Source organism: Aspergillus mulundensis (genome assembly GCF_003369625.1).
Source record: "Aspergillus mulundensis strain DSM 5745 chromosome Unknown scaffold_4, whole genome shotgun sequence".
Classification (NCBI taxonomy): domain Eukaryota; kingdom Fungi; phylum Ascomycota; class Eurotiomycetes; order Eurotiales; family Aspergillaceae; genus Aspergillus; species Aspergillus mulundensis.
This window is the reverse complement of record NW_020797892.1, coordinates 1252803-1279907: the sequence shown is the minus strand read 5'-3', so window position 1 is coordinate 1279907 and position 27105 is coordinate 1252803. Positions and strand designations below refer to the sequence as shown.

The following is a 27105-nucleotide window of genomic DNA, read 5'->3' as shown; positions in this document are numbered from 1 at the left end:
CCCCCCAAAAAAAAGGAAAACCAAACTGACCCAGATCCAAAGACATATCCTACGCGCTCCCGCTCCTCTCCCGACTCCTGGGATACACAACCTCGCACAGAATCTCCTCTTCGCAATTCAGCGGGCCCTTCTCGCTGAACCTGCCACTCTCACTCTCCCTAAACGCACTGGGACTGCTCTTCCTGCTCTTCGCATTCGTCACGTTCAATTTCCCGTCTGAGGCGCCGGTTAACGATGTGAATATGAACTATACCAGTGCGGCTATTGGCGTTATTGCGCTTGTTGCTGTTGCGACGTGGTGCTTGACGGCGAGGAAAAGGTTTACGGGGCCGGTGGAGGGGCTTGGGGTTAGTGAGGGTGAGACAGGGGGCGGAGTCCAAGGGGTGGCTGGTGGGAAGAAGGGTGCTGAGAGGGGGGATGGTTCGAGGGTCAAGGGGGATGTTTAGGAAATATATAATGGAACAATATAGATTCGACCTTGGCTAGAGTTCGGCACCTTTTACGCTCATTATGATAAAATGTGTCTAGATTAATGGGAATAAGATTGTGAATTTGCCCATGCTCGATGATATGGATGGAGAAGGTCAGTTGTAAGAATATGGATATATCTGCCCTTGATACAGGCTGTGGGCTGCGTCTTGAAACTCGCACCGTATCTTATCCTGTCTAAGTATATACATCGTATGGGACTCGCTCCCGGGTAGAAGATAATCTACACAAACATGCGAACATGCCATAGAAAGGTGAGGCGACTAGTGATGGCATGTATGACCGCAGTTATATCAAGTTTCTGGTAGCAACCAAGCCGGGTCCGGTTCGTCATACTCACTCTCCGATTTCGCATCGTCATGCGAATGGCTGTTTACATCTCGTAGCAGGTCAGCTGGAGGCTCGGGGTTATCAATTCCAAGAGGATCAGTCTGGGAATTGTTGTCTGCATTCTTGTGTGGCTCCTCCAAGTCCCTGGCGGCAGACGGGTTGGTTTCAACCTCTGCGACGTGGAAAATGTCTGAGAGAATTTCCCGAGCCTCGCGTAGTGCTTCCAGTTCTGCTGAGATGCAGCAAACCAGGAGCTTCCAATCTCTGCTCTGCGCGTAGTCCAGCTGTCCTTCTACAAGATTTGTCGTCTGTTCCAGATCCTCTATAATGAGCTGTACTGGGTCATCTTGGCTGCGCACCGCCTCCTTGCCTTTTGACGACTGCTCTTCGACTTGCATTGAACGGCGCATGTTGGCCCGCAGGCGCTTTTCGAACCCTGATATATCTCCAACCACCCGTTTCCATACAACACAGCCCTCTTCAAGTGCCTCGATCTCGGCATCAACTTCCTCTTGCCTGTGTTGCAAATCAGACTGTTCCCTCTGCCAATGCTCTTGGGCCATCTCAAGCGTCCGCCGACTTGGCTTTAGCGAGTAAAAGTTCTCTTGGGAAGTGCCGTTTGCGGATGGCTTGACCGGAGGACTTGCGAGAAACCTTCGGACATCGGTCTCGAGAAGAGATAGAGACGCCTTGTATGACGATAATTTAGCATCAACGGAATTTTCGACCTGGGCCAGTTCGTCAACGACGTGCCGGTGCCTTGCCTTCATTTGCGCCAGCTTATTCTCCAACTCATGTATCTCAACCTCGAGCCTGGATCTCTCGTCTCTCAATTCCCTGGATAGCCGAGTCTCCCTAGTGTCGTTGATGGCTGCTATGATGTTCTCTAGTCCACATCGTTTGGTTGTGAATGTTTCAATCTCCGTTAAACCATGGCTCATGTCCTCCTGCCTAGAGGCAAGTATTTCAAGTTCCTCCTCCCGCAGTCGCATCAAGTCCTGCATGGACGTAAAAATGCCCTCTCGTGCCGCGCGCAAGCCAATCTTTTTTTGCCGCGGTTGTCGAACAGGCACTGTCGAAGCTCCCTGGGGACTATGAAGCTGTGACTGAGAAGAAGACGCATGGTCTTCAAGCACACTTGCCTCCGGTTGTTGGCCTCCAAGGCCAGCTAGCAGTCCCTCGCCTTGGGCGTCTATAAGAAGCTGCAGATTACGCTGTATATGCTTCGCTTGCCGCTCGACATGTAGCAGAGGGTCCTGATGATGTGTAGTTGTTCTAAGAGGCAAGGGCACTAAACTGTGGCTCATGTTTGAGAATATAACCGACATTTTATGGTGTAAGCCAGAGAAATGCGCTTGAAAGAAATGACCGTTGCAATGTGTTCTTCTATTGAAAGCAGAGAGCGTCCGGGAGGAACATTTTAAAGACACTTTGGCATTCTTCGTCTCCCTTGTTGTTGAGAGCTCACATGCGGCTTCCCATCACGCGGCTGTGGCCGGGCACGTGACAGTTCTAGGGCGGGCTGCAGGAACCACGGGAACCTTTCCGACAGCTTCCATCAGCCTACCATCCGTTGACGTGTGCTTGCCTCTGCACTTCACATCTCCAGTTTCCTCCTGTATTCCTCACCTTTACATCTTTGCTTGTCGTACTTTCGTCGCTTGTTTCTGCACTGTCGAAGGTTTTTCTTTCGCTATTACCTGACCTCCGACCCGTCCGCCCGAAGCTCCGTAGAAGCTATCGCCTCCTCTAGCGAGCGCTGTCATCATCTCTCAACTACTGGTGCACCGAACTGTTCATCAGGATGGTTGGGCTTGCTTCGGCTGCAGGCCTTGTTGGCTTCCTCTCCGAGCCAGACTCAGAGCTCAAGGTGTTTGCTTTGCAGACACTAGACTCTCAGATCGACCTTCTTTGGACGGAAGTGGTTGACTCTATTCCGCAAATGTTTGTTTTATCAGCTCTCCCCATCTCCTTCCATTGCACTCGGTGGATATGCGATAATGTTTATCATGCTAACCACCTGATGCTCAGAGAGGCGCTGTACGAAGATGAAGACTTCCCCGAACGCGAACTCGCCGCCCTGGTTGCCGCCAAGGTCTACTACCACCTCCAAGAATACAACGAGAGCATGGTATTTGCTTTGGGCGCTGGAAAGCTGTTTAACCTGAACAATGGTGGCGAATTTGAGGAGACTATCATCGGTTTGTACCCTGAACCCCGTTCCCCCCCCAACTTGGTCACCGGGCGCATTTCTCACAAAGCCGTAATTTAGCCAAGTGCGTCGATACGTTCATTTCGCTGTCAACCTCCCAACGACCAGCCGCAGGCGATCAACCCACAAACCTGAACACCGCGTTTCCTACCTCCGTTGAAGGTGCTAGCAGCACCTCCGCCAGCCTCACCTCCCCGATCACCCCGTTCTCACAGTCGGCTCTGCCATCAAAGTCGTTGTTGTCTCGGCAGGAAGTTACTGGAGTGGACGGCGCTCATTCTGGCGCCGAGGAGACCGGCTTGAAGGATGCCGAAACTCCGCTCGTCCTCAAACGAGGTGTTCAAGGCCAGTTGAAAACCGTCATTGAATCTTTGTTCGAGCAATGTTTCCTTCAGAAACGGTATCGCCAGGTCATTGGTATTGCTATTGAAGCCAAAAACCTGGAGGTTCTTCGAACAGCCATCATGCGTGCTAGCGAGGACGAAAAGCAGCAGAACGGCGAATCCCGGGCGAGCGAGGAGTTGATGGAATACGTGTTGGACATTTGCATGGGTGTTGTTCAAGAGCGAGGTTTCCGCAATGAGGTATGGCGCAGTCCTCCCCGTTCTTCAAAACCTTATCTGACTGATGCTTTTCTCTAGATCCTGAAACTCATTCTTGACCTGCTCAACGAGATTCCTTCGCCAGATTACTTTGCGATCGCCAAATGCGTTGTATACCTCAATGAACATTCGATGGCTTCCGTCATTCTTCGCCAATTGGTTGAGAAGGGAGATGCTCGGTCACTTGCGGTCGCCTACCAGATCTCTTTTGACCTTTACGACAATAGCACCCAGGAATTTCTTCAGAAAGTCCACCAGGAAATCTCCGAACTCGTTCCGGAGGAGGAGGCCAAGGCTAAAGAAGAAGAGGAGCCGAAAGAGTCCGATGCGCTGTTGGACAACCAATCCTCATCTATCGGTGCCAACAATGATTCGAAGCTGACGCCCGAGGCTCGCACCGCGTTCAAGAATATCCTCGATATCCTCGACGGTATCAAGACCATTCAATTGAACATGGAGTTCCTGCACCGGAACAGCAGAGTGGATATAGCTATCTTAAACAAGCTCCGGGATACTCTGGAAGCTCGCAACTCCATCTTCCACTCGGCTATAACGATTTCGAACGGTTTCATGTACGCGGGAACGGCACAGGATAAGTTCTTCCGTGATAACCTGGAGTGGCTAGGAAAAGCGGTCAACTGGTCCAAATTCACTGCGACGGCTGCTCTAGGTGTCATCCACCGTGGCAACTTGAGCCAGGGACAGAGACTTCTGCAGCCCTACCTTCCCAAGGAGAACAGCATCGATGGTGTCGGTAACACTGGCTCTCTTTACAGTCAGGGTGGTTCCTTGTACGCACTTGGTTTGATCTACGCCAACCACGGCGGAATGGCTGTTGATTACATCCGCGATCAGTTCAAGAAAGCTACGGAGGAGGTGATTCAACACGGTGGTGCGCTAGGTCTCGGTGTGGCAGGCATGGCGACCGGGGATGAGGGTATCTACGAAGATCTACGAAATGTTCTCTACACCGATTCTGCCCTCAATGGTGAAGCCGTGGGTCTTGCCATGGGTCTAGTCATGCTGGGAACGGGTAACATGAAGGTGCTCGAGGACATGATCCAGTATGCTCATGATACGCAACACGAGAAGATCGTTCGTGGTCTAGCTATGGGAATGGCCCTGATCATGTACGGCCGACAGGAGGCCGCTGATGAGTTGATCAACGGTCTCCTTGGCGACCCCGATCCAACTCTTCGCTACGGAGGTATCATGACCATCGCTCTCGCGTACTGCGGGACCAGCAGCAACAAGGCTGTTCGCAAGTTGCTTCACGTTGCTGTTAGCGACGTAAATGACGACGTCCGACGTGTCGCTGTTCTGAGCTTGGGTTTCATCCTGTTCAGAAAGCACCAAAGCGTGCCTCGCATGGTCGAACTGCTGTCTGAGTCCTACAACCCCCACGTTAGATACGGTGCGGCGATGGCTCTTGGTATTTCATGTGCTGGCACTGGCCTTGATGAGGCGATTGATCTCCTTGAGCCGATGCTGAAGGACTCCACCGATTTCGTTCGACAGGGAGCTCTGATTGCTCTGGCTATGGTGTTGGTGCAGCAAAATGAGAGTATGAACCCTCGGGTCAGCTCACTGCGTAAGACTATGATGAAGATGGTTAGTGACAGGCATGAGGATGCCATGGCCAAGTTCGGCTGTGCAATTGCTCTTGGTATCATCGATGCCGGCGGCCGTAACTGCACGATCAGTCTACAGACACAGACAGGAAACCTCAACATGCCAGGAATCGTCGGCGCTGCGGTCTTCCTCCAATACTGGTACTGGTTCCCTCTCACCCATTTCCTTTCGTTGAGTTTCACACCGACCTCCGTGATCGGTGTGGACCAGAAGCTCGAGGTGCCTTTCTTCAAGTTCCACAGCAACACGAGACCTAGCCTCTTCGATTACCCTCCTGAGCAACAAGTCAAGGCTGAGGAGGCTCCGGAGAAGGTCAAGACTGCTGTTCTTTCCACGACTGCTCAGGCTAAACGACGTGCACTGCGACGTGAGAAGCAGCACAGGCGAGAGAGCATGGATATCGACCAAACCCCTACAACTCCCAAGGTGGCAGATCAGCTGCCCGAGAAGATGGATACCGATGAGGATAAGGGCGACGAAGAGGTGAAGGAGGGTGAGAAGGAGGCTGTTGAGGGCCAAAAGAAGAAGACTGAGCGTGAAAAGGTTGGGTACGAGCTCGAGAACATGTCCCGAGTTCTTCTTGCCCAACTCAAATACCTCACATTCCCCGACCCGCGGTATGAGCCTGTAAAGAGGGTACGTATCTGCATCCCAAATTCCGGACAAAAGGACTTGGTAACTAACGTATCATTATAGCCTACCGGTGGCGTTGTTGTTGTTTTGGACAAGACGCCTGAAGAGCCTCGAGACGTCATCGAGCTGAAGGCTAGTAAGGAGACCAAGCAGCCTGCGCCTGCGCCTGCGCCTGCAGCAGATGCCGTCCCGGCAGACTTACAATCCCGCCTCGCGGAGTTTGCGGACCCCAGCCGACTCTTCAGCACCCCGCGTCGTCCAGAGAACCCCCTCGGCGCGTCAGGAGCTTCTGCTGCGGCCGGAGTGCTGACAGCTGTGGATGAAGATGACGATGGAGAGGAAGCTCCTGTCCCTGATGAGTTCGAGTACATCAGTGATGGTGAAGGAGAGGAGTAAAGAACGGTGGTTGATGTGCAATATGGGCGCATGATGTATTACTAGATTAATATAAATCTATGTCTCGGGTGACGGCAGCTAGATACTGCATAGCATCTTGGAATGTTTACTGCATATAACCACAGCTTCATACTTCGTGCCTAGTTTAACTGTACAAGTCTCACATGGAAGCGCCGGAGCCAATCGGGCGGTCCCCAGATCGGAGGCTGTTTCGATCTCCATCGGCTGATGTCCGATTAGGCTCTGGGATAGCTTACCCCCGTCGGCAGGTGATGCGACATGAAGAACCGAAGCATAAATGTTCACATGCCAAAGCACACAGGCTCAGGTCGACTCGACTCTTGAGATCATGGGTCACGTGGCAGTATTGAGCCTCGGTATTTCCCCAAAATGCGCAGCAACGTGGATGTCGGGATGACGCATGAAGAAGCTGTCAGAACCAATCAAAGACAAGGGATTGTTTAGCAGCATCAGCTGGCCGAGGCGAACCGACACGTGAGGTTCAGAAAAGTGCCGGCGCTGCTTATAGCTTGGGGTAGAGCAGCAATATTGGAGGCGGACTTTGTGCACAAATGAGACAGGGAGGTCACAGCCGCATCATACCTAGAGGACTACGCCGTATGTACTGCAGGAAGCTGACCGACATGTGAAGGGGCGTAGGTATCCGTACCCCGTACCCCGTACCAGCGCATATCATAGGTAAATCACCGAGGGATATTCAGCATTTCCAACTTGTAGCAAACATCATTCACCGATCTCTTTTTGGTCTCTTGTCCGAGACCGTTATCCAGTATCCACCTTGGTTCTGCCCTCAGGTCCTCAGGAAGACCCTGGTTCGTTCTTATAACAAAGCGTTCCTCCAGCGCCTCTACCTCCGATTTTCCTCTTACCCCAGGTTTACTCTTCTCCATACTTGCTACCCTACTACGTTCCGGCTTGTTCAATCTACCTAAGTAGCCGGAGACCTCAGTTGCATCCTACCGTATATTTTCTTGCTTTGCGAGCTGGGACTCTCATCCGTCGCCATGGCCAAAACATTTAGCAAAGACGACGTTGCCAAGAACAACAAGTCAGACAGTCTCTGGATTATTGTCGATGAAGACGTATATGACCTGACTAAATTCCAAGACGAACACCCAGGTGCGTTTGCTTGAGGCACGATACTCCCGTTCTGCATGTGAAACTAACATTATTGCTCGGATAGGTGGAAAGAAGAGTACGTCGGAACAGCTCCCGGAATGCGCCAACCACCAGCTACCGAATGACTTGAGCAGTACTGACTGTCCACTTATCTAGTCCTCACAAGAGTCGCCGGGAAGGACGCCTCGAAACAATTCTGGAAATACCACAATGAGGGTATCTTGAAGAAATACAAGCCGCAATTGCAGATCGGATCGTTGGACTCTAAGAAGGCCGCTGAAGCTCCGGCTCCCGCCCCGGCTGCGGAAGCACCCAAGAAGCAGCAGGCTGCAAAGCCCGTTGATGTTACGGCTGCGAAATCGTCAGAGCCTCAGGAGCCATATGGTGATTTGATCCCGTTTGCGGATCCGTCATGGTACCAAGGGGTGGGTTTATTCTCTTCTATTTACTATTGTGTGAACCTGGATCGGGTGATAGCTGACTGCGCTTTAGTACCACTCGCCCTACTTCAATCAGACTCATGCAGCGCTCCGCGCGGAGGTGCGGGAATGGGTTGAGAAGGAGATTGAACCGTATGTGACGGAGTGGGATGAGGCCAAGGAGGTTCCGGGCAAGATCTACAAGCAGATGGGCGAGCGCGGGTATCTCGCTGGTTTACTGGGTGTCAAGTACCCCGTCGAATACACCAAGCACCGTGTGCAATCTGTTGCGCCTGAAAACTGGGATCTTTTCCATGAGATGCTTCTGACAGATGAGCTCTCCCGCGCCGGTAGTGGTGGTCTTGTTTGGAACTTGCTTGGTGGTTATGGGATCGGATGTCCCCCGCTGGTGAAGTACGGCAAGAAGGCGCTTGTGGACCGCATCTTGCCTGGTATCCTGGCGGGTGATAAGCGCATCTGTCTTGCTATTACCGAGCCGGATGCTGGTAGCGATGTTGCCAACCTTACCTGTGAGGCGAAGCTCTCTGAAGATGGCAAGCACTATATCGTCAATGGTGAGAAGAAGTGGATTACGAACGGTATTTGGTCTGATTATTTCACGACTGCGGTTCGCACTGGCGGGCCTGGTATGAACGGGCTTTCTGTTCTTCTTATCGAGAGAGAGGCCGGTGGCGTTAGCACCAGGCGCATGGACTGCCAGGGTGTCTGGAGCAGTGGAACAACATACGTGACATTCGAGGACGTCAAGGTTCCCGTGGAGAACCTCATCGGCAAGGAGAACCAGGGATTCAAGGGTAAGCCTAACCACATCCCACTTCCATAGCCACATGAATACTGACCCGTTACCAGTCATCATGACCAACTTCAACCACGAGCGAATCGGCATCATCATCCAATGCCTCCGCTTCTCGCGCGTCTGCTACGAAGAGTCCATGAAATACGCTCACAAGCGCAAGACATTCGGCCAGAAGCTCGTCAACCACCCCGTCATCCGCATGAAACTCGCCCACATGGCCCGCCAGATCGAAGCGAGCTACAACTGGCTCGAGAACATCATTTTCCAGTGCCAATCGATGGATGAGACAGAGGCGATGCTGAAGCTTGGCGGTGCTATTGCCGGTCTCAAGGCCCAGTCAACAACGACTTTTGAGTACTGCGCGCGCGAAGCTAGTCAGATCTTTGGTGGCTTGAGTTACAGCCGTGGTGGTCAAGGCGGGAAGATTGAGCGGCTGTACCGTGATGTGCGCGCTTATGCGATTCCCGGTGGCAGTGAGGAGATCATGCTGGATTTGAGTATGCGGCAGAGTTTGCGTGTGCATCAAATGTTTGGGATGAAGCTGTAAGGTTGTGCATGGTTCTTGTTCTTGGATACTTTGTGCCTTGTTCTCTGGTAGGTAAGTAAAGACTTTTTGGATTTCGGATGTACATTATTTGAAATATACTTTTTCCAACTAAGCCACGCCCGAGAATTGAGTCCTCTAATTCCTTATTTATCTAAAATATGTATAAGAGTGGCTTTGAAGACGTTGCTGTTCGATTTGTGGAAATGGTGCCAAGAAATGGACTTGGTGAGATCGGACGCTTTGCGCCAGTAGAAAATCCATTCGGTGAGGCACGAGAACCAAACGCGCAGTGCTGTTCTCAGTGAAACTCGCCTTAAGTCCTGAAAGCTTCCAACTCCCACACTCCACACATCTCCTTCACTGTCTGTCTGTTCTTGGGAGAGGAACAGCTGTTTATCCGGTTTTGGGGCGTCTTTTATTTATCGCTCACCTTCCCCTCGAATCAAGCTGAATCGAATCTTTCTTTCATACCCCGAAACCTACCAGCGCGGAGTCGGCGCAGGACCGAACGAGAACAAGCCTCCAACTGTACAAAGAAACCACGGTCGCTAGAACACCTCATCTTGACGGACTATCTTTTGATCTCTTGAAAGCCGGCCACGACCCGTTACTGTGGGCGACGCTTTCGTCCTTTCCTCATTACAGCGAGCTCTCCGTGATCGTTTCGCGGAGTCCGTCGACTTTCAGCGGCCAACGCTCCCCAATCTCAAACTCTTGACGCGAAAATGTCCCGGAACGTGATGGATCAGGACTTCGGATCCGACGAGGAAGATGATGACTTCAACCCCGCGCCTGTTGACGATTCGGATAACGAGGATGTGAATCAGGGCCAGGTTTGTGATGCCAACTCGTCCACTGCTCTGGGTGTGTCAAGCTGATGAACGGGACAACAAGGCTAGAAAGCGTGAACGTGACTCCGACGCCCGAAATCGAAGTGACGATGAGAACGAGGGTGGCGAGGAGGACGACGAGGAAAACGAGGAAGGCGGCGAAGGACAAGGGGACGATGATGATGAAGAGGAGGAAGAGGAGGAGGATGAAGATGATGAAGATGTTTCGGTGGGCAATCCCAAATTCTGCCTCTAACCGCTCGGACAATCGCTAATAATGGTCTTTTCGTCTTGCAGCATGGGCGACGGAAACGAAGAAGGGGACAGGGTGGCGGAGCGCTTAACCCCTTCATTGATTACGAAGCCGGCGTAGACGAGGAGGAGGATGAGGTCGAAGAAGAAGAGGAGGAAGAAGGGTATGGTCTGGAGACACACCCAGATGATGTGTTGCCCGCCGGTGCTGAAACGGATGACCGTCAACATCGTCGACTCGACCGAGAGCGTGAGCTGGCGTCTACTTTGGACGCGGAGAAACAGGCACAGTTGCTCAAGGAGCGTTACGGACGGAATCGCGCCGCTGCCACAGACGCCGTCATTGTTCCCAAGCGACTGCTGCTCCCTAGTGTCGATGACCCTAGCATCTGGGGTGTCCGGTGCAAGGCCGGCAAGGAGCGTGAAGTTGTCTTCTCTATCCAGAAACGCATCGAAGACCGACCACCGGGTTCCCGGAACGCGATCAAGATCATCTCAGCTTTTGAGCGTGGGGGTGCGATGAGTGGCTACATCTATGTCGAAGCGCGGAGACAAGCCGATGTCATGGACGCTCTACAGGACATGGCGAACGTTTACCCAAGGACGAAGATGATTCTGGTTCCTGTCAGGGAAATGCCGGATCTTCTGAGARTGCAAAAGTCTGAAGAGCTTAACCCTGGCGGGTGGGTTCGAATCAAGCGGGGAAAGTATGTCAACGATCTTGCTCAGATCGAGGAGGTGGAGACGAACGGTTTGGCTGTGACTGTCCGCTTGGTTCCTCGTCTAGACTATGGTATGAACGAGGACTCGGGCGCTCCTATCGTCGACCCTAAGAGGAAACGGCCTGGCGCCAACCCCGCTGTTGCACGTCCTCCACAGCGGTTGTTTAGCGAGGCTGAGGCGAAGAAGAAGCACAGCAAGTACCTCACTGCTACGGCTGGTTTGGGTGCCAAGTCATGGAACTATCTTGGTGAGACCTATATCGATGGTTTCCTAATCAAGGATATGAAAGTGCAGCACTTGATCACGAAGAACGTCAACCCACGACTTGAGGAGGTTACCATGTTTGCTCGAGACTCCGAGAACGGCACCTCTAACCTCGACCTTGCTTCTCTTGCAGAAACACTCAAGAATTCTACCGCCGAGGAGTCATATCTTCCTGGAGACCCCGTGGAGGTGTTTAAGGGCGAACAACAAGGTCTTGTCGGTCGCACTAGTTCCACTCGTGGAGATATCGTAACTATCCTGGTTACTCAAGGCGAGCTGGCCGGTCAGACAATTGAAGCTCCTGTCAAAACCCTTCGCAAGCGGTTCAGGGAAGGTGATCACGTCAAAGTCATCGGCGGGAGCCGTTACCAAGACGAGTTGGGTATGGTTGTTCAAGTTAGAGACGACACAGTTACCCTCTTGAGCGACATGAGCATGCAGGAGATTACTGTTTTCAGCAAAGACCTTCGCCTGTCCGCCGAGACAGGTGTTGACGGAAAACTTGGCATGTTCGATGTTCACGATCTCGTACAACTAGAGTGAGTTCCTATCCTGACATATTCAGTTCCTTACTAACATTTCGAAGTGCCGCCACTGTTGCTTGCATTGTCAAGGTTGATCGTGAATCATTACGAGTTTTGGACCAGAACGGTTCCATCCGTACTATCCTCCCTTCTCAAGTCACCAACAAAATTACACCGCGACGAGACGCCGTGGCCACCGACAGGAATGGAGCTGAGATTCGTCATGGAGATACCGTTCGAGAAGTCTATGGCGACCAACGGAGCGGTGTCATCCTCCATATCCATCGCTCATTCCTGTTCATCCACAACAAGGCGCAGGCCGAGAACTCAGGTATAGTCGTCGTGCGTACCACCAACATCGTGACAGTATCCGCGAAAGGAGGCAGATCTACAGGTCCCGATCTCTCAAAGATGAACCCGGCTCTTATGAGGAACGGTGCTCCGGGTGGCATGATGGCGCCCCCTCCGCAAAAGAGCTTCGGCCGGGATCGCCTTATTGGCAAGACGGTGTTAGTCAGGAAGGGACCTATGAAGGGTCTCCTTGGTATTGTCAAAGACGCGACTGATGTTCAAGCCCGAGTTGAACTTCATTCAAAGAACAAGATTGTTACCATCCCCAAAGAACTTCTTGTTGTCAAGGATCCCATTACTGGCCAAACAATCGAGATGGGACGCGGTAGGGGAGGAGGAGGACCTCGGGTCCCTCAAGGCTCCGCCGGTCCCTCATCAGGATGGCACGGCGGCCGTACTCCAATGGCAGCAGCTGATTCCTCAAGGACACCTGCCTGGGGTGGGGCAATGTCATCAAGAACGCCTGCTTGGGGTGGTGGCGGTCTTGGATCTCGCACGCCCGCCTGGAAAGCCGACGGCTCACGAACATCAAATCCCTACGACGGCAGCCGCACAGCCTACGGCGGCGCGGGCTCACGCACACCTGCCTGGAATGCGGGAGCTCGAACCCCCTACGGCGGTGGCTTCGGCTCCGGTTCCGGCTCCAGTGATTTCGACGCCTTCGCCGCTGGATCCCGCACTCCCGCCTGGGGCGCAGCATCCGGCAGCCGCACCCCGGCCTGGTCAGCAAGCGGTACAACTAGCAGGAACGACAACAAAGCCTACGACGCTCCCACCCCCGGGGCAACATACTCAGCACCAACACCTGGAGCGTACGGTGGCGCCCCTACACCTGGCCTCTCAGCGCCCACACCCGGAGCTTGGGCCGATAGCGCGCCAACACCGGGGGCTTACAATGCGCCCACGCCCGCTGGGTTCGGCGACGACAGTCGTCCATATGATGCGCCGACGCCGGCGATGGGTGGGTCTGCTGCTACGCCAGGCGCTGGGCCGTACGGTGATGGAGATGATGGCGGCCCGAGATATGAAGAGGGAACGCCCAGTCCTTGATTTTTCTCGAAGGGTGCTAATGAGTCTAATTCGATTCAAAAACGGCGCATTGCATATCTATTTTGTTCCTACTCTTCCGTTTCGATATTCTTTTCTTGGTCATTAGCTACCGTACAGTATATCAGTGTATTATCATCCATCAATTGAACCATCTACATAGAAGAGACGAGATACCTAGTACTCAATACAGCGGTTTTGACTGACGGATGTCGTGTCGCTCGTCCGCTTTCCAATAACAGTCTCCATTCTGTTCGGTATAAATTCATTAATGAAACACCCAGCAGAACCCAAATATTTATTAATTATCTTTAAATATCAAGGAGGCGAACGGATGTAAACAAGCAAACCCCCCTCCGAACTCCCTAATTTTTCATTCCTTTTAGTAGATAAATAGAAACATGTATGTATAGATATATTAAGACAAGCATGGAAAAGAAGGAGGGAAAATAAAACATAAGAAACTTGAGACTCCGCGGAAAGTCCGCTCGAATCATCAGGCCTTCCTTCCAGGCCGCCACCCTGCACTGCTTTTCAACAAAAAACCACGCCACTTACTTGAATAAGCCTCTCCGCATCTGATCATTGGAAGGTTCTGCAGGAGCAAAGAAAAAAAAAAGAACACGAAGGCCAACCAAAACAGATCGAATCTTCTCTATATCGTAAAATGGTGCTAAGAACGGGAGATCAGGATAATAGTAGATAGGAAATAGGCGAAGAAGGAACGAAGGAGAAACCCGCCCAGTTTTCACGGCGGTACCGCCCGCGCCAGAATGCGAATATTGTCTACAAGGCCCTTGACTAGGTCCTCGTATTGGTTGTCCGGGTCCCCGGATATTGCGAGCTGGCCCTGTTTCTGAAGTTCGGAGGCCGCGGCCTCGATTTCGAGTTCGTGCTCGAACTCGCCTTTCGCGGATGGCTAAGAGGGACAAAACGGTTAGAACGGGGACGAACAGATGGAGAAAGAAATGGGAAAATTACCTCAGACCTAGCAACCTGCGTCAAGTCCACCTGGTACGCCAAATGCCTATAGCTCATGCGGTCCTTATTTCGATCGCTCGCGCGCCCGCGCCCGAAATCAGCCGGAGGGAGATTCGAGATGTCGCCGTCATACTTCATTTCCAGGTTCACGCTGACGCGCCAATCGACGCAAGTTGCCGGGCTGAGGACGTCGAGGTCCGCGACTCGGCATTTGACGATCTTGTTGAGGACTTCGCCTGTTCGTTGGTCGACGGTGACTCTGACTTTGGGCTTGTGGCGGGGGTTGAGGTTCTGGCGGATGATAGGGGGTAGGTCGGCCGGGGAGACCTCGTAGAAGGAGTCTCGTTCCTTTTTGTGAGCGTAGACAATTTGTTCTCGGCCTGGGTTGACCATGGAGCGTTTGACTGCTTCGTTGAGGAAGTTGTTCATTGCTCGGTGTTGAGCCTGGTCATGTTAGATACGATGGAATCAGGGAGTCGGGATGGCTTGTGTGGATAGAGGGACACGTACCAATGTCATTTTGCTCTCGAAGCTTGTTCGGACTCGATCTTTACTGATAATACTTTCAGTCATTATTGGGAGACGAAGTCGCTCGCCGCGATCAAGATCTATTATATGTCCCAACTTTGCTTCGACTTCGATCATCGTGCCCTGGCTCTGTGCTGTTGCGCTGGCAGGACCCGCGACCACATGCTGGAATAGAAAGTCGCAGACAACCTTGGTGACTTCTTCATACGGGAAGAGACCAGTAATAGATGGTTCCCAAGGTCCTAAGCTCTTCATCTTGGGCGGCTCAGAAGGCTGTGTGAGCTGGGATGGTTGTGACGGTTGTGACGGCTGCGACGGCTGCGACGGTTGCGCGGGCGGGGGGCCAGCTACAACTGAACCCTCTCGCTTGATCTTCGCAGCAGGAGGCGCTTGCAAGGCGACTTGCTGACGCAGCATCCAGGGGTTCTGTGATGAATTCCGCAAATGTCTCGGGATAGGAGGTAACTGGTTTGGGATTGTTGGGCACCGCCCCTTCGTGCGAATTGATCTCCGCGCGTAGATAGGCGGCTCATTGTACCGTCTCCGCTTGGCTTTGGGAGGCTGTGGACTCGAATTGCGCACCGATCCCGATATAGAGCTCGTCTTTGAGGACCTTGGCGGAATTTGTTTCGCCCTAGGAGAATCATTCGGAATAAACACCTGAGATGGAGGACTATTGACCTGTGACGCGATTGGCGCAGTGGAAGCGCTTTGGGAATGAGAGCTTCGGTCAGATAGCCGGCCACCTTGAGCGCTTATACCATTTTCCTGATCGTGGAGCTGCGATAAAGCCGTCTGGTCGCTACTTGTAACGCTATCGCGTCGGATCCCCGGAGGAAAGGCCGTCTTTGGGCTCACATTCTCATCCGATTCCCTCCTCTCAGACATGACCGAGGCACGTCGAGGAGTATTGTCGAACGTACGCGAGTCCTGCCGCGAGGAGCGCGGAACTGCCGACGGCGACATGTGCATTTGGACATCTTGTCCGACCCATGGGCTTGACGCGCGATTTGAGAGAGAGTCACGGCCAGAGGAGTGAGGACGCGCGGATGATGGTGTGGAATGATGATAGACAGCGGCAGCTGAACCTCGCGGTGTACCAGGAAGCGATCCTTGTGCTGCAGCGGGAGAAAATTGTTGCGGTGGATACGAATGTTGTTGGGGCGCGGCGGGAGAGCTCTCTCTGCGCGGGTATGAGAGCGAGGCGGGGGGATAAGGGGAGAGAACAGACTGGATGGACTGGGAGCGCTGGGGAGCGATGGGCGATTGCTGGTGCGACGGATGATGTTGCGGAGGGTAGTTTGCCGGCGCGGCGAAAGAGTCACGCGAAGCGGATGCGCCGTAAGGCGGGATAGGTGGACTGTGACCGCGCTGAGATTGTGCACTGGCAGGGTTGTACTGGTACGGCGATTGTAGTGAGCCGTATGACGGAGCTCTATCTGGAGAGGTTTGGGAGCGCTGGAGCGGCGCGGGTTGCTGCGCTGGCCCGTTGGGATACCCGGGAGGATAGGACGAGGGGGATGACGACGACGGAATTTGATCGTGTGAGGGATAGATTGGCTCAGAAGGCTTGCGAGTAAGTTGCGGCGGTGACCGGTGCGACGGGGGTGATGGAGGACGTTGCGAGTTGCCAGCGGCATCGCTGTTCATAATCGTGCGCAAATCCATGGCGACTGGAGATTTTTTGAGTTCGAGCAAAACGAGCAGAAAAGATCGAGCGGACTCGAGACGGCGCAATCACTAGCACGCCCCCTTTCACAACACCCTGGGACGGATTATGGGCGGATGAAGTCTATCAATGGCGGAGGGTCGGATTCGAAGAGAAGGACAATGAGGATGAAGACATTTAGGGGATGAAAGGGGGCCGCGATGAGGCGAAGGTGAAGGCAAGCTGAGATGAAAGAGAAGAACGAATAAGAATTTGCGGATATAATATAGAAACAAAGACCAGGGGATCAGCTGGTCATCTCCCCAGACTATGACGATAGATGAATTGTGATGGTTGAGATAGAGAAGATGGTGTTGTATTCAGCTCTGGATGCACGAGACCAAATATTTCGCCAGCTCATACAGGCTGCTGCACAGGCTGGCCATCCAAGGCGACTACTGGTCTACAAGCAACAAGTCAGGGTATCACTACAGCAGCCGGGAGGGATCACATCCTATCGCATAAGAGGCAAGAGGCATCTACAAGCTGTACAGCATCAAAAATGACGATGACGAATGCTGCGTTGCTTTTCGCTGTCGGAGTTGGATGTTTTCTGCCCGGCGGTGAGAGAAAAATCACGTGCACTCTAACTGCCGACTTTTCATTTCCGCATTCATCACCGCCCGGTCTGCCTCGCTGCATGCCCAATCAGGCCTGAGGAAGTTGCTGCCGTTATTCCGCTCCAGCTGAAAGGTCAATGGTTATCAATTGCCAGTAACCCATCACATTTCGACTGTTCCGGTCCAACAGATGATCTTGTTAGAGGCATGGGTGGTGATTTTGTGGTCGAGATTCCTGGTTACTCCGGTATTCCCTGCCAGATAGCGCCCCAATAATCGTGAAACGTCGCCGTCTCTAAAATCCTCCGGATCGACACTCGCCATTTGGCCTTAACTCGTCATCTCCCCTCCGCCCCAACCCCAAATGCTGGACTGTCATTCTTTTTCTCTCTTGCACCCGCCAGTCCAATGCGCACTGGGTTCAAATCCTACGAGCGAGTGAAACCCCATAGCATGCTCCATTGCAACGCTTTCAGATGCGATCGCCGATGACGAATCCCGGACCCATATCAGCTCCCGTCGCATAGACTCCACTATCGCAGCCAGTGCATTTAAGGCCGCGCATTCCAGACCCCGTCTTGTCGCCCTGGATCGAGGCTCTGCATCTTCCTCAACCTCGCACCCTCTCCGGAATAATGAACGTCGAGAACGAGACGCAGTCGTCCCCCGCCATACACAATGTCCCCCTAAACGACGTCGAATCCGGTCTCGACCGTGTATCTCAGGGTCGAGCCCACGCCTGGCCGAGCCTACGGAGTTTCTCCGCTTCGGATATTCTCTATGATCCATCAAAGTTATCTGCGCTACTTGAAGACTTTATGGACCACTGGCAGGACTATCTGGAGAACTGGTTTACCAAGCTAGGCATCGTGATCACTCCGAGCTACCTACAACACTTGGTTGGCGGCCAGCCGGCCACACAGACGAAGCTTCATGCAATTGCCGCGCTAGATGGCTTACGAGGATGGGCCTGTTTATTAGTGTTCAACTTCCACTTCCTCTTCACCTATACTTGGAAGGTCGCGGTTGGGTGGGGATTCAATAATGAGAATTGGCACCTCTACCAGTTGCCTATCATCCACGTCTTGGTCTCAGGCCACATCATGGTCGCCATATTCTTTGTAATATCAGGCTATGTTCTTTCCTACAAACCGCTCAAATTGATCCGCAGCCGGGCTTGGGAAGAGACATTTGTTACTGTGGCATCTTCAACGTTTCGCCGAGGCCTGCGCTTATACATTCCCTCTTTCGTTGGCATCCTGCTGGTCCTGCTTGCCGTTCGGCTGGGCGCTTACAATTACTCGCAAAAGGTTCTATTCGAAGGACACACCATCAGGGGCACCAACGAGCAACACCCCCCGATCATGGTCAAGTCTTTGGCCAAGCAGTTGTGGGACTGGTATTATACGCTTGCGCGCCTAATGGACCCTTTTGATTGGGGCCTGTACTATAATAACTACAACCCTCACCTCTGGACGATCCCTGTTGAATTTCGCAGTTCCATTGTCCTCTTCCTCACCATTCTCGCGACATCACGTGTGAAGACGGCGGTCCGTATCTTCCTAGTCAGCAGTCTAGTATGGTTCTGTATGCGCTATGGCCGATGGGACGTCGTCCTTTTCCTGGGCGGTATGCTCATGGCTGAAGCGGACTTGATTCAAGGCCTTTGGGAGAAGCGTCCATCCGAGGATGCAGGTGACAAAGAGAAGCGGGTCTGGACCAGCGCTGCAACACCTCAACACCAAGTTCCTTTTCGATTATTAAGCCGCAGGCGCTGGATCGCCCTCTTCCTCCTGGGATTATACCTAGGATCTACCCCAAACACCGGCTACAAGTTCACGCCCTTCTTCATGTGGACGTGGCACATTACCCCCAAAACATACCCGGAACCACACCGTTTCCCGCAGACCCTAGGCGCACTCATGATTGTCTACAGCATCAACCACTCGAAAGACATTCAAAAGCTCTTCGTGAACCCGGTATCGCAGTATCTCGGCAAGATATCCTTCGCGTTTTACATCGTCCACGGCCCGATTCTACACTCGCTGGGATATTCGCTCATGCCAAACATCTGGCACATTACAGGCAAGGAAACCAACTTTCAGTACTGTTTTGGCTTCTTCATCGGTTGGCTTATCTGCCTCCCTGTTTCGCTCTGGGCAGGTGACCTGTTCTGGCGCCTCGTCGACACTCCGAGCGTAAAACTAGCAAAGTGGATTGAGAGCAAGGTCCTTACGCAGACCAATGGACGGGAGAAGCAGGAAAGAGTTGCCTAAGGGCCCGTCTTTGTCGTGCCTCGTGCTATGCTTGGAGTATTGTCAAAAAGACGACTCAATTATATACCACCATTAGCGGGCGTAGTGCTTTGCTCTGTTTGCTTCTCTTCCCACCACCCATGCTTGTTTATATCTCCATTTTCATGCCCAATTTGTTTGCGCTACGTTTTCTTTATAAAAGTCCGGAGGAAACAAGACCAATGTTAATGTGCATGCAATGATTCAATCATTCATTCGTATACTCGTACCAGACCGTACTATATCAGGTAACAACAACCCAAGAACGCTCTCTCTAAGGACATATATGGTTCAGCCAGGGTTGCTAGATCAGGTCTTTCTGCGTGCGTGCGTGCGTGATCTCATGAAATCAACATCAACGAAAAGTCGAAGGAGGACAGATAGCGCAAACGGGTTGGGTAGATAGGTGAGGGTAATGTAAAGACAGACGCGTAGTATGAAGAAAGAATAGACAGAGAGGAAGAAGATTATAGGCGTCTAATTGATATCGGAACTTTTTAATCTCTCTCTCTTTCCTTCAATTCACAGCGCGACTCCCCACACGCCCCGCCCTCCACAAACACCCAGCCAGTCGCGCGGATGACCGGCATTCGTGGTTCCGCCCTGCGGCGACCAGCTGATGTTGGAGATCTCGTAGTCGCATTGCCATGCGGCTGCGGGCCCACGCTCTGTGGTTGTGGATGGGGCGCCTGGGTTGTGGACGCCTGGTGGGACGGGGGTTGTGTTGTGCTGGTTGATGAGGTCCCAGAGGAGAACGAGGCAGTCGTCTGCGCCGGAGGCAAGGACGCCGCGGCGGTTGGGAGACCATTCGACAGAGTTGAGGGGCGCCGAGTGGCCCTTGAGTTCGAGAAGGGCTTGGCCTGGTTGCCGGACGTCTAGGACTCGAACTATGCTTGAGTCTTGCGAGAATGTTGCAAGAAGGTGTGCGTCGTGCGGTGAGGCTGTGGTTGTGAGTGCGGTGTTTCAAAAAATTCGATTGAACTAGGAAGCTTACCGGAGATACGCAACAATGGCGGAGGGTAGGTGGCAGTCGGCGCGGAGGGACTTCCATTGCCAGGGCTCATCACTATTGCCACATTCTCAGTTTCCAGCATCAATGAGAGCAGTCGAGGGACTTACACTTCTCGTTCTTTTCCGTCGGCTCGTATATAATTGTGCTGTGCTCCAGGCTTCGTAGATCAAACATGCGTACACTCCCATCAGCGCCGCAGCTGACAAACACGTCGACGCTGTTGGCGCAGAAGCGCACGTCGTACACTTCCTTGTCGTGTGCAATAAGTTGTGTCTTCGCTGTCAATGTGGGAATATCCCAGATCGTGCAGGTGGTATCAATACTAGAGGTAATGATCAAACTGGGAGATATCGTGTTCCAGTCCAATGAGGTAATAGGAGCGGTATGCTCAGGCGACTTTGAGTTTGAGAGCAACGCCAAGGGTGAAAGCTTGGCTGTAGGCAAATCTCTCTGACTTGACGGTCGTGTTATCGAGTTGGAGCTGTGTTGAGGCTGTGAGTTCGGTAGGGACCATAACCGGAGATGGTCTCCGGAGGTGGCTAGAAGGTCAGTGGATTGTTTCTGTGATGATGGCGGTTCCCAGAGAATGCGTGTAACAGGATACGAGTGGGTAGCTTCGGCGGTTTTCACGTATTCCAGCTTAAGCTCCCCGGCAGCGGCATCAGGTGTATCGGAGTCGGCGTATGCCAGGTGAGTGTCCAAGATTTGTATCTGAATCCGCTGAGTTAGAGAAGCGGAGATGCAAGACAAGGGTCTAATCATATAATCTTACATAGTTATGGTGGTCTTCTAGGTAGCTTCCCAGAGCAATCTTACCGCCGAAGGAGCCAGGATTCCCCGAGACCGGCCACTTACACCAGTCCACGGCATAGATAGGCCAAGGAGTAATGTAATTGCTGTTTGTGGGGACCTGGTTTTCGGCACTGTTGAAAGTCGATGCGCCCGCGCTTGTGATGTTATCACTAAGAAGATCCCCAGGGGGCCGGATATCAGCCAGTCCTAAAGGCGAGTATTTAGCGCCCAGCGGTGTTGGCGGCTGAAACCCAGCATTCGGAGACGGTCCATGCGGTCTATATCCTGCCGGGCTCGATCTGGAGTGTCCATGGGAGTTCACCATACTGGAACGTGGAGTGTTTGATTGAGGCTGGGGCTGGGGCTGAGGTTGTTGCTGGAGCTGGAGCTGTGTAGATAGATGAGGTAGCGTCGGAATTGCGGACGGTGCTGTGTTCATGGACACCGTTGGTGGTCGATTGGCAGCATTTCCCGGTTGGAGAGCACCAGGAAGCGCTCCCCCTGCGACACCCCCGTTGCCGCCTCCGTACTGGTTAGGCTGGGCGCCTGAAGAATGGATATTTATGGATGGAAGCTGCGCATCGGGGCTCGTCGGGTATTCATGGGACATCGATTGTCGCGGAAGGGTACCAGATGCGGAGTTTCCGGCTGGAATGTGAAGTTCTTCTGGTTGACGGCTATAAATAGTCGACCGTCTGGAGTCGTAGGGTTGCGCGGGGTTTGACATTGCGAAGGCAGGTCGTGCAGGGGAGGATCAGCTGGAAAGGTAAACGCCGCACCACTGCAGAGCAGCGGGCACTCTACAGTGCAGTCACGAGTTTGCCGGCTGGTCAATTCCAGGACTAGCTGGTTCAAAGCTGGTCGGATGGGAGATTCTCCCTTCCCTAGTATATACGGCCACAATCGACAGCGGCACGAAGGATGCGGGGGCTGAGATATGCCAAACGAAGGACTTTCCGGTTCGACCAAATCACAATCCTAAGAAGAAGGGCCCGAAAGGGTCGGAGTCGCAACGAATGGCGTGAGGGACGAGCCAGGGAAGACAGAAAGCGAAAGAGCTCCTTGGGCAGTCCTCGATCTCCACCAAAGCTGGAGTCGAGTCGCTGCCCGTGATGCTGACTCAGCCGACCGCACGGGACGGTAAGACTGGCCTCTCTTCCTCGGCCGCTTCGGTCGCTGCCATTCTTATTCCGGACCATTTCTGCCTCTTCTTCTGCTGATTCTCATTTCGAGCTATATCCTACTCTTTTGTACTTCTATATCTACTCTTCCGCTGTTTTCGACATATGGTTTCCGTCGCCTAATACGCCCGTATCGGTCCCGCTGGTGAGCCTCTTCCCCTCTATCATCCTCACCTTCCCCGCGATGCCTTCAGATCGCATCACCCCGCCATCGGCCTTGCTGCTACTGCCACCTCCTCCATCCGTCTCTTTCGACCAATTCAGAACCGTATACGAGCCGATACTATCTACAGTCTATGCCAATCTCCTCAAGGCGCTTAATGGTTCAAATCGCACCGCGTCTTTAGAAATTGCTCTTTCGTTGCCCGGTCTGCAGTCGCCGTCATGTCAACCGCCCACGAGAGCTTTCGCAAGTCTTCAGCGCATAGTGGAACACATGTACAGGCTTGTTGGGGTAATATGCATAGAACGGAAAATCGAAATGGAGGCTCCCGGCGGCATTGACTCCCGCGTGATCTTGCTAGATTTCGATTCCGTTCGGGAGACAACAGCTACGGCCACGAACCCTGTTCCGGTCGAACGTAATGGCCCAATCGTCGACGTGAAGACACTGGCTAGCTCTGGGCGACTGTGGGATAGTATTTTCTATCCGGAAATTCCGGTAGGTCAGGACCTGGCGACAGCATTTAGTAGTTTCTATACCCCAACCAAAGATCCAAATGGTGGGGTTCCCCAGTCAGTCCCCGGATCGCCTCAATGGACCCCGGGGGAATCTCTGGTGGTTCCTGGAGAACCGACTAAGTCTCTTTTACACCACTCGGTTATCTTGGGAGGTACCTTTGATCACTTCCATATTGGACACAAGCTCCTCCTCACGGCAACTGCACTGGTCTTGCAACCTGGGGGAACCGGGCCCTCCGGCCAGCGAAGAACCATCACAATCGGAGTGACTGGCGATGAGATGTTGAAGAACAAAAAGTACGCTCAATTCCTAGAAAGTTGGGATGAGCGGTGTCGAAGTACGGCCACCTTCTTGACCTCAATCATGGATTTTGAACCCCCGGGAACAGAACCAGCATGCATTGAACAAATCTATAAGCCTGGGCCGAATGGCAGGCAAATGGTGATGAAGATCGGGCCTGGGATAACCTTGAAAATGGCGCAAATCCTTGATCCGTATGGACCAACCATTACGGAGGAGGATTTAAGCGCCTTGGTTGTCTCTCAAGAGACACGCTCAGGCGGCGCGGCGGTCAATCAGGAGCGAGCCAAACGGGGGTGGAAGCAGCTAGAGGTGTTTGAAGTTGACGTGATTCAGTCGGGTGAAGTGCCGTCCGAAGATGTCGAGGATTTCGCATCCAAAATCAGCAGCACGGACATCCGTCGTCGACGAATGGAGCTTGCGATGATCTAATAACCCTGGCAGTGAGTGAGTGATAGTGTATGTATATAGGAGTCTAGGTCCCTGTTGAACTCGGTAGCGTGCTGAAACAGCAGAACCGGGGAAGGGACTTAATATGATAGATGTTCCAAGCGAGAGAGGCCTACGTAGGCCTCAGCAGGAGTCCAAGTTCCAACCTTGTCGAGGTGTAGTCATTCGACCATGCCTTGTGATGCTAATTTCAAGAAGGATGACGATCTCATTTCAGGAGCAGCGGGGAAGAACCATTGGGAAGGGAGGCCTTGGGGTCTTATCTCGGCCGGTGTTTGAGGCGCTCCTGGTCACTCCTGAACCCCCGTGACTCTCTGTGCTTCCCACTCTCCCACCCGCAAACTGCAACTCTCCGTCGCCAGGCCACGCGACGAAGCCCAACCCTGAAAAGGAGTGTCAGAGAGAAATCCTTTTGATCCGGGTCTGCACGAGATTGCTGTTGTCATTCCCGTGTCTGTTCCACAGCAGGTCGCTAGGTGCCAGGGGTTGGCAATGGGCAGCCCGTCAGTGCCAGGACTAACCCAGGGCTGGAGCTACAGCACCAGTTGATTCGCTTCCCTCGGCGGGGATTCGTGCAGTAGTCGAGCTCACTGCTGCAGGCATCTCACCGTCCTGTCGCATCGTCTACATCGTTCTCTTCGAATCCTTCCCTACCACCCTCTGCTCCCTGACGCTCCCTGACGTTCTGGCTTCCCCGCCCATCGCTCCTCCATCAACTGCCATCACCTCCTCCACCACCCAGCTGGAGTTGCTCTTATCCTTTCTACCAATCCATTCGCTCCCAGCCAACCTTGTCCTGCAGGTTCGCGCTGTATCGTCCGCATGAAGATTCAATCATGTGACTTTGGTGTGCCAGCGTTCGTCCAATGTTCGTCCTCCGTTGGCCGAGATGAATCGCCCACGGCGTCACTAGATTTTAGATAATGCTAGTGACCCTCGTCAACCTAGTCGGCGGGACTGGCGATGTGGAACTTGGGACATTTCGTCAGACATAGACACAGCGCATCTGTGGCCCGTCGCCTATTATTCAACTTCTGCTGCAGTTGATACCGGCGAGAAAGCTCTGTGGCCGTTCAGGCCAGAATAAAGGAGAGCCAGACAGCTACGGACCAGGCCAGAGCGGCAGACAGGATGCATTGCTGCTTGAAGATATAATTTAAAAGGAGGCGAGATCTCCTTGGTTTATTTTTCTCTCACCCGTTCCGTTTGCTTTTTATCTCAACTTCCTGTGCGTTTTACTGTCCTTCCTGCGACTAATGCTCTGCAGTCTTCCGTCACCTCTTTGCTTATTCCTCCCTCAGGTTCCTCTTATTTCTGTCCCAGCCTGCCCCCTTGATCTTAGCTTTCACGCAGTGAGAGTATCGAAGACCGTGCGCGCTCTTTCTCTTCGGCTTCCCGTCTAATTGCCTTGGTTTCCATGTGGTTGCGAGGAGCACAAGTGGCCGGACACGCGGCTGCGACGGTGTGCGGAAACCATGACTGAAAACTCGCGATGCATCGAAGATCTAGCAGACGAGTTGATCATTAAGATTCTCTTCTTTTTAGTCCCCGAGGAATCTCGATCTTCCACGTCCTCCCCCGTCAATTCACATGTTCATTCGCCTGAACTCAATGGGCGTCCGGCACATGTTCAGGGCGAGAAGTCCGATTTAGACCGATTTCGACTCGTCTGTAAACGCTTCTATCGCATCGGCACTCCGAGCAAGTTCACCAGCTTTCAACTCCGGTTTTCGCGACAGGGATTCCAAAGGCTGGAAGAGCTTGTGCACAGGCAGCTGGCCTGTCATGTCAAACACTTCACGTACATGGTGCGACCTTTCTACCAAAAAAGCGGTAAACCTCTCTTAAACACGCGGTCATTGATTTCAATGCAATCGAAGGCCTTGGATGCTAATGCAATTGTCTAGGCTGGTCGCAAATATCCGACGATCATTTTCCAGCCGCCCAAACACATATAGCACGATTGCAGGACCAAATACACATTCTGGAAGGCAACCACGACCGTGAAGTTCTAAAGAAAGCCTTGTTTGCGTTCTCGTCCCTAAGACAGGTCAAGCTCATCCGACTGCAGGATCAGGCAGACGAACAATTGCTCGACCTTATACGAGATCGTATTCTGGAGGAAACAATGGCTCTGCATTGGGAGCCAGCCTGCGCCCGAGCAGTCAGCAACATGGGGATTGCCTTGCTCTCGTCCAATTGTACCTCGGTGCGGTTTCTCGGGCCTCATACCGACCCCAGAGCAGCAGTCAAGCTTCTGCAGACTCCATCCGCTACGCTCTCGGCCATCGGAGCCCGATTAGCTTGCCTAGAAGTCACTTTTCTTTCAAAGACAGACTTGACAAGGCACATGGAAGACCTTTCTCTCGTCTTCCACGACGTTCTTCTCGCTGCGAAGAAACTGGAATCTATTCATATCGGTTTCTCACCCGCCGTCCCTCTAGGTCTACGTCTGAATCAAGTCTTTCATCGCATCCAATGGAAAAAATTACGCAAGCTCAGCCTGGAGGGTTGGCACCTAACCTCTGACGAGATCATCGCTCTCATTCGTCGCCATCGTCAACAGGTCCGCAATATTCGTCTTGAAAGAGTCTTCCTTCGCGATGGCAGCCATTGGCGTGATGTTCTCTCCGTTCTCCATGATGAAATGGATGAAATAGAAAGCATATATTTGCGTGATATCGATTATGTCAAGGGCGACGCTACTCATGACTTCGATGGCACCAATGGCCACGGTAACAATCATGGCATGGGCTACGGTAATGGCAGCGGTAATGGCACCGGGTCCTCTGGGTTTCAGCAGCAACTTCCCCATAGCACGGTGCTTAGCATCAACCATTCGGAGTTGGCTTTCGTCTTGTCGGGGTTTCCGCGCCATGACTCTATCCCGGAGGCTATAAGCAAGCTGTCCGTGGATGAGCTCGGTGATAACGGGGCACGTGTCACCCACGAGAAGATGCAACTCTGGCAGGCCTGGGTTCTTTCTAGCCCGCGTAAGATTGCTCGAAGGAGGATTTGATTACATGCAGGAAATTTTGCTTTGGTGGTGCTTGATTTTAGCGTTCTTTCTGTTGGCATATTCTATCTGGACCTTAATGAGTTGTGGCTGTAGCAGGCCCGGGGGGTGGGGGTGTAGTTGTCTGAAATGAATCATTGTTACGAATATACTGGTTGAGCCTTGGTCTAAATGCCTTTGAACTACTAAGTAGTAAGTAAAGCAAGCCTGGCTACGAGAGTGCCTGCTAGAGGCAGGGGTAGCGTAATAGAGCGGGCGACTGAAGTATAATTCTATTCAGAAATGATAACCCACATGGAAACCAACAATATGCAAGTCTTTTTTTCTTATCCGCTAACCACGATTCCAAGCACTAGCCAGCCAGTAACTAATATTCGATAGGGGAATAGGTAT

General features: G+C 52.7%; 9 protein-coding genes across 9 annotated transcripts in view; 6 read left to right on the top strand and 3 right to left on the bottom strand.

The window, feature by feature from the left end:
- The window catches only part of DSM5745_04933 (putative GABA permease), a gene marked incomplete at both ends in the record, with an annotated part of 1815 nt that extends 1369 nt beyond the window's left edge, over positions 1 to 446 (top strand). Inside the window, one exon of the mRNA XM_026746949.1 lies at positions 43 to 446. Within this exon, the coding sequence (XP_026604429.1) occupies positions 43 to 446 (404 nt within the window). The remainder of the gene's footprint in view (positions 1 to 42) is intronic.
- A 336-nt stretch (positions 447 to 782) lies between these two features.
- On the bottom strand, positions 783 to 2126 carry DSM5745_04932 (uncharacterized protein; the record flags this gene model as incomplete). Its single annotated transcript, XM_026746948.1, has 1 exon — positions 783 to 2126. One exon carries the CDS (start codon positions 2124 to 2126, stop codon positions 783 to 785), a length of 1344 nt encoding a protein of 447 aa, XP_026604428.1.
- Positions 2127 to 2623: 497 nt separating this feature from the next.
- Positions 2624 to 6294, top strand: DSM5745_04931 (proteasome regulatory particle base subunit RPN2; the record flags this gene model as incomplete). The annotated part of the gene is made up of 5 exons (XM_026746947.1): positions 2624 to 2763; positions 2851 to 3020; positions 3092 to 3615; positions 3673 to 5901; positions 5962 to 6294. The coding sequence occupies 5 exons, from the start codon at positions 2624 to 2626 to the stop codon at positions 6292 to 6294; spliced, it is 3396 nt and encodes a 1131-aa protein (XP_026604427.1).
- Positions 6295 to 7319: 1025 nt separating this feature from the next.
- DSM5745_04930 (putative acyl-CoA dehydrogenase) lies at positions 7320 to 9217 on the top strand (the record flags this gene model as incomplete). Its single annotated transcript, XM_026746946.1, has 5 exons — positions 7320 to 7434; positions 7499 to 7510; positions 7591 to 7859; positions 7927 to 8668; positions 8724 to 9217. The coding sequence occupies 5 exons, from the start codon at positions 7320 to 7322 to the stop codon at positions 9215 to 9217; spliced, it is 1632 nt and encodes a 543-aa protein (XP_026604426.1).
- Positions 9218 to 13956: 4739 nt separating this feature from the next.
- Positions 13957 to 16385, bottom strand: triA (putative mRNA capping nucleoside-triphosphatase; the record flags this gene model as incomplete). The annotated part of the gene is made up of 3 exons (XM_026746945.1): positions 13957 to 14127; positions 14190 to 14633; positions 14700 to 16385. The coding sequence occupies 3 exons, from the start codon at positions 16383 to 16385 to the stop codon at positions 13957 to 13959; spliced, it is 2301 nt and encodes a 766-aa protein (XP_026604425.1).
- Positions 16386 to 17620: 1235 nt separating this feature from the next.
- On the top strand, positions 17621 to 19261 carry DSM5745_04928 (acyltransferase family protein; the record flags this gene model as incomplete). The annotated part of the gene is made up of 1 exon (XM_026746944.1): positions 17621 to 19261. The coding sequence occupies one exon, from the start codon at positions 17621 to 17623 to the stop codon at positions 19259 to 19261; it is 1641 nt and encodes a 546-aa protein (XP_026604424.1).
- A 540-nt stretch (positions 19262 to 19801) lies between these two features.
- On the bottom strand, positions 19802 to 21810 carry DSM5745_04927 (WD repeat protein; the record flags this gene model as incomplete). The annotated part of the gene is made up of 4 exons (XM_026746943.1): positions 19802 to 20220; positions 20274 to 20345; positions 20399 to 21002; positions 21064 to 21810. The coding sequence occupies 4 exons, from the start codon at positions 21808 to 21810 to the stop codon at positions 19802 to 19804; spliced, it is 1842 nt and encodes a 613-aa protein (XP_026604423.1).
- Positions 21811 to 22448: 638 nt separating this feature from the next.
- On the top strand, positions 22449 to 23678 carry DSM5745_04926 (putative pantetheine-phosphate adenylyltransferase; the record flags this gene model as incomplete). Its single annotated transcript, XM_026746942.1, has 1 exon — positions 22449 to 23678. The coding sequence occupies one exon, from the start codon at positions 22449 to 22451 to the stop codon at positions 23676 to 23678; it is 1230 nt and encodes a 409-aa protein (XP_026604422.1).
- A 1493-nt stretch (positions 23679 to 25171) lies between these two features.
- DSM5745_04925 (F-box domain protein) lies at positions 25172 to 26715 on the top strand (the record flags this gene model as incomplete). Its single annotated transcript, XM_026746941.1, has 2 exons — positions 25172 to 25478; positions 25604 to 26715. The coding sequence occupies 2 exons, from the start codon at positions 25172 to 25174 to the stop codon at positions 26713 to 26715; spliced, it is 1419 nt and encodes a 472-aa protein (XP_026604421.1).
- Positions 26716 to 27105: the final 390 nt, after the last annotated feature.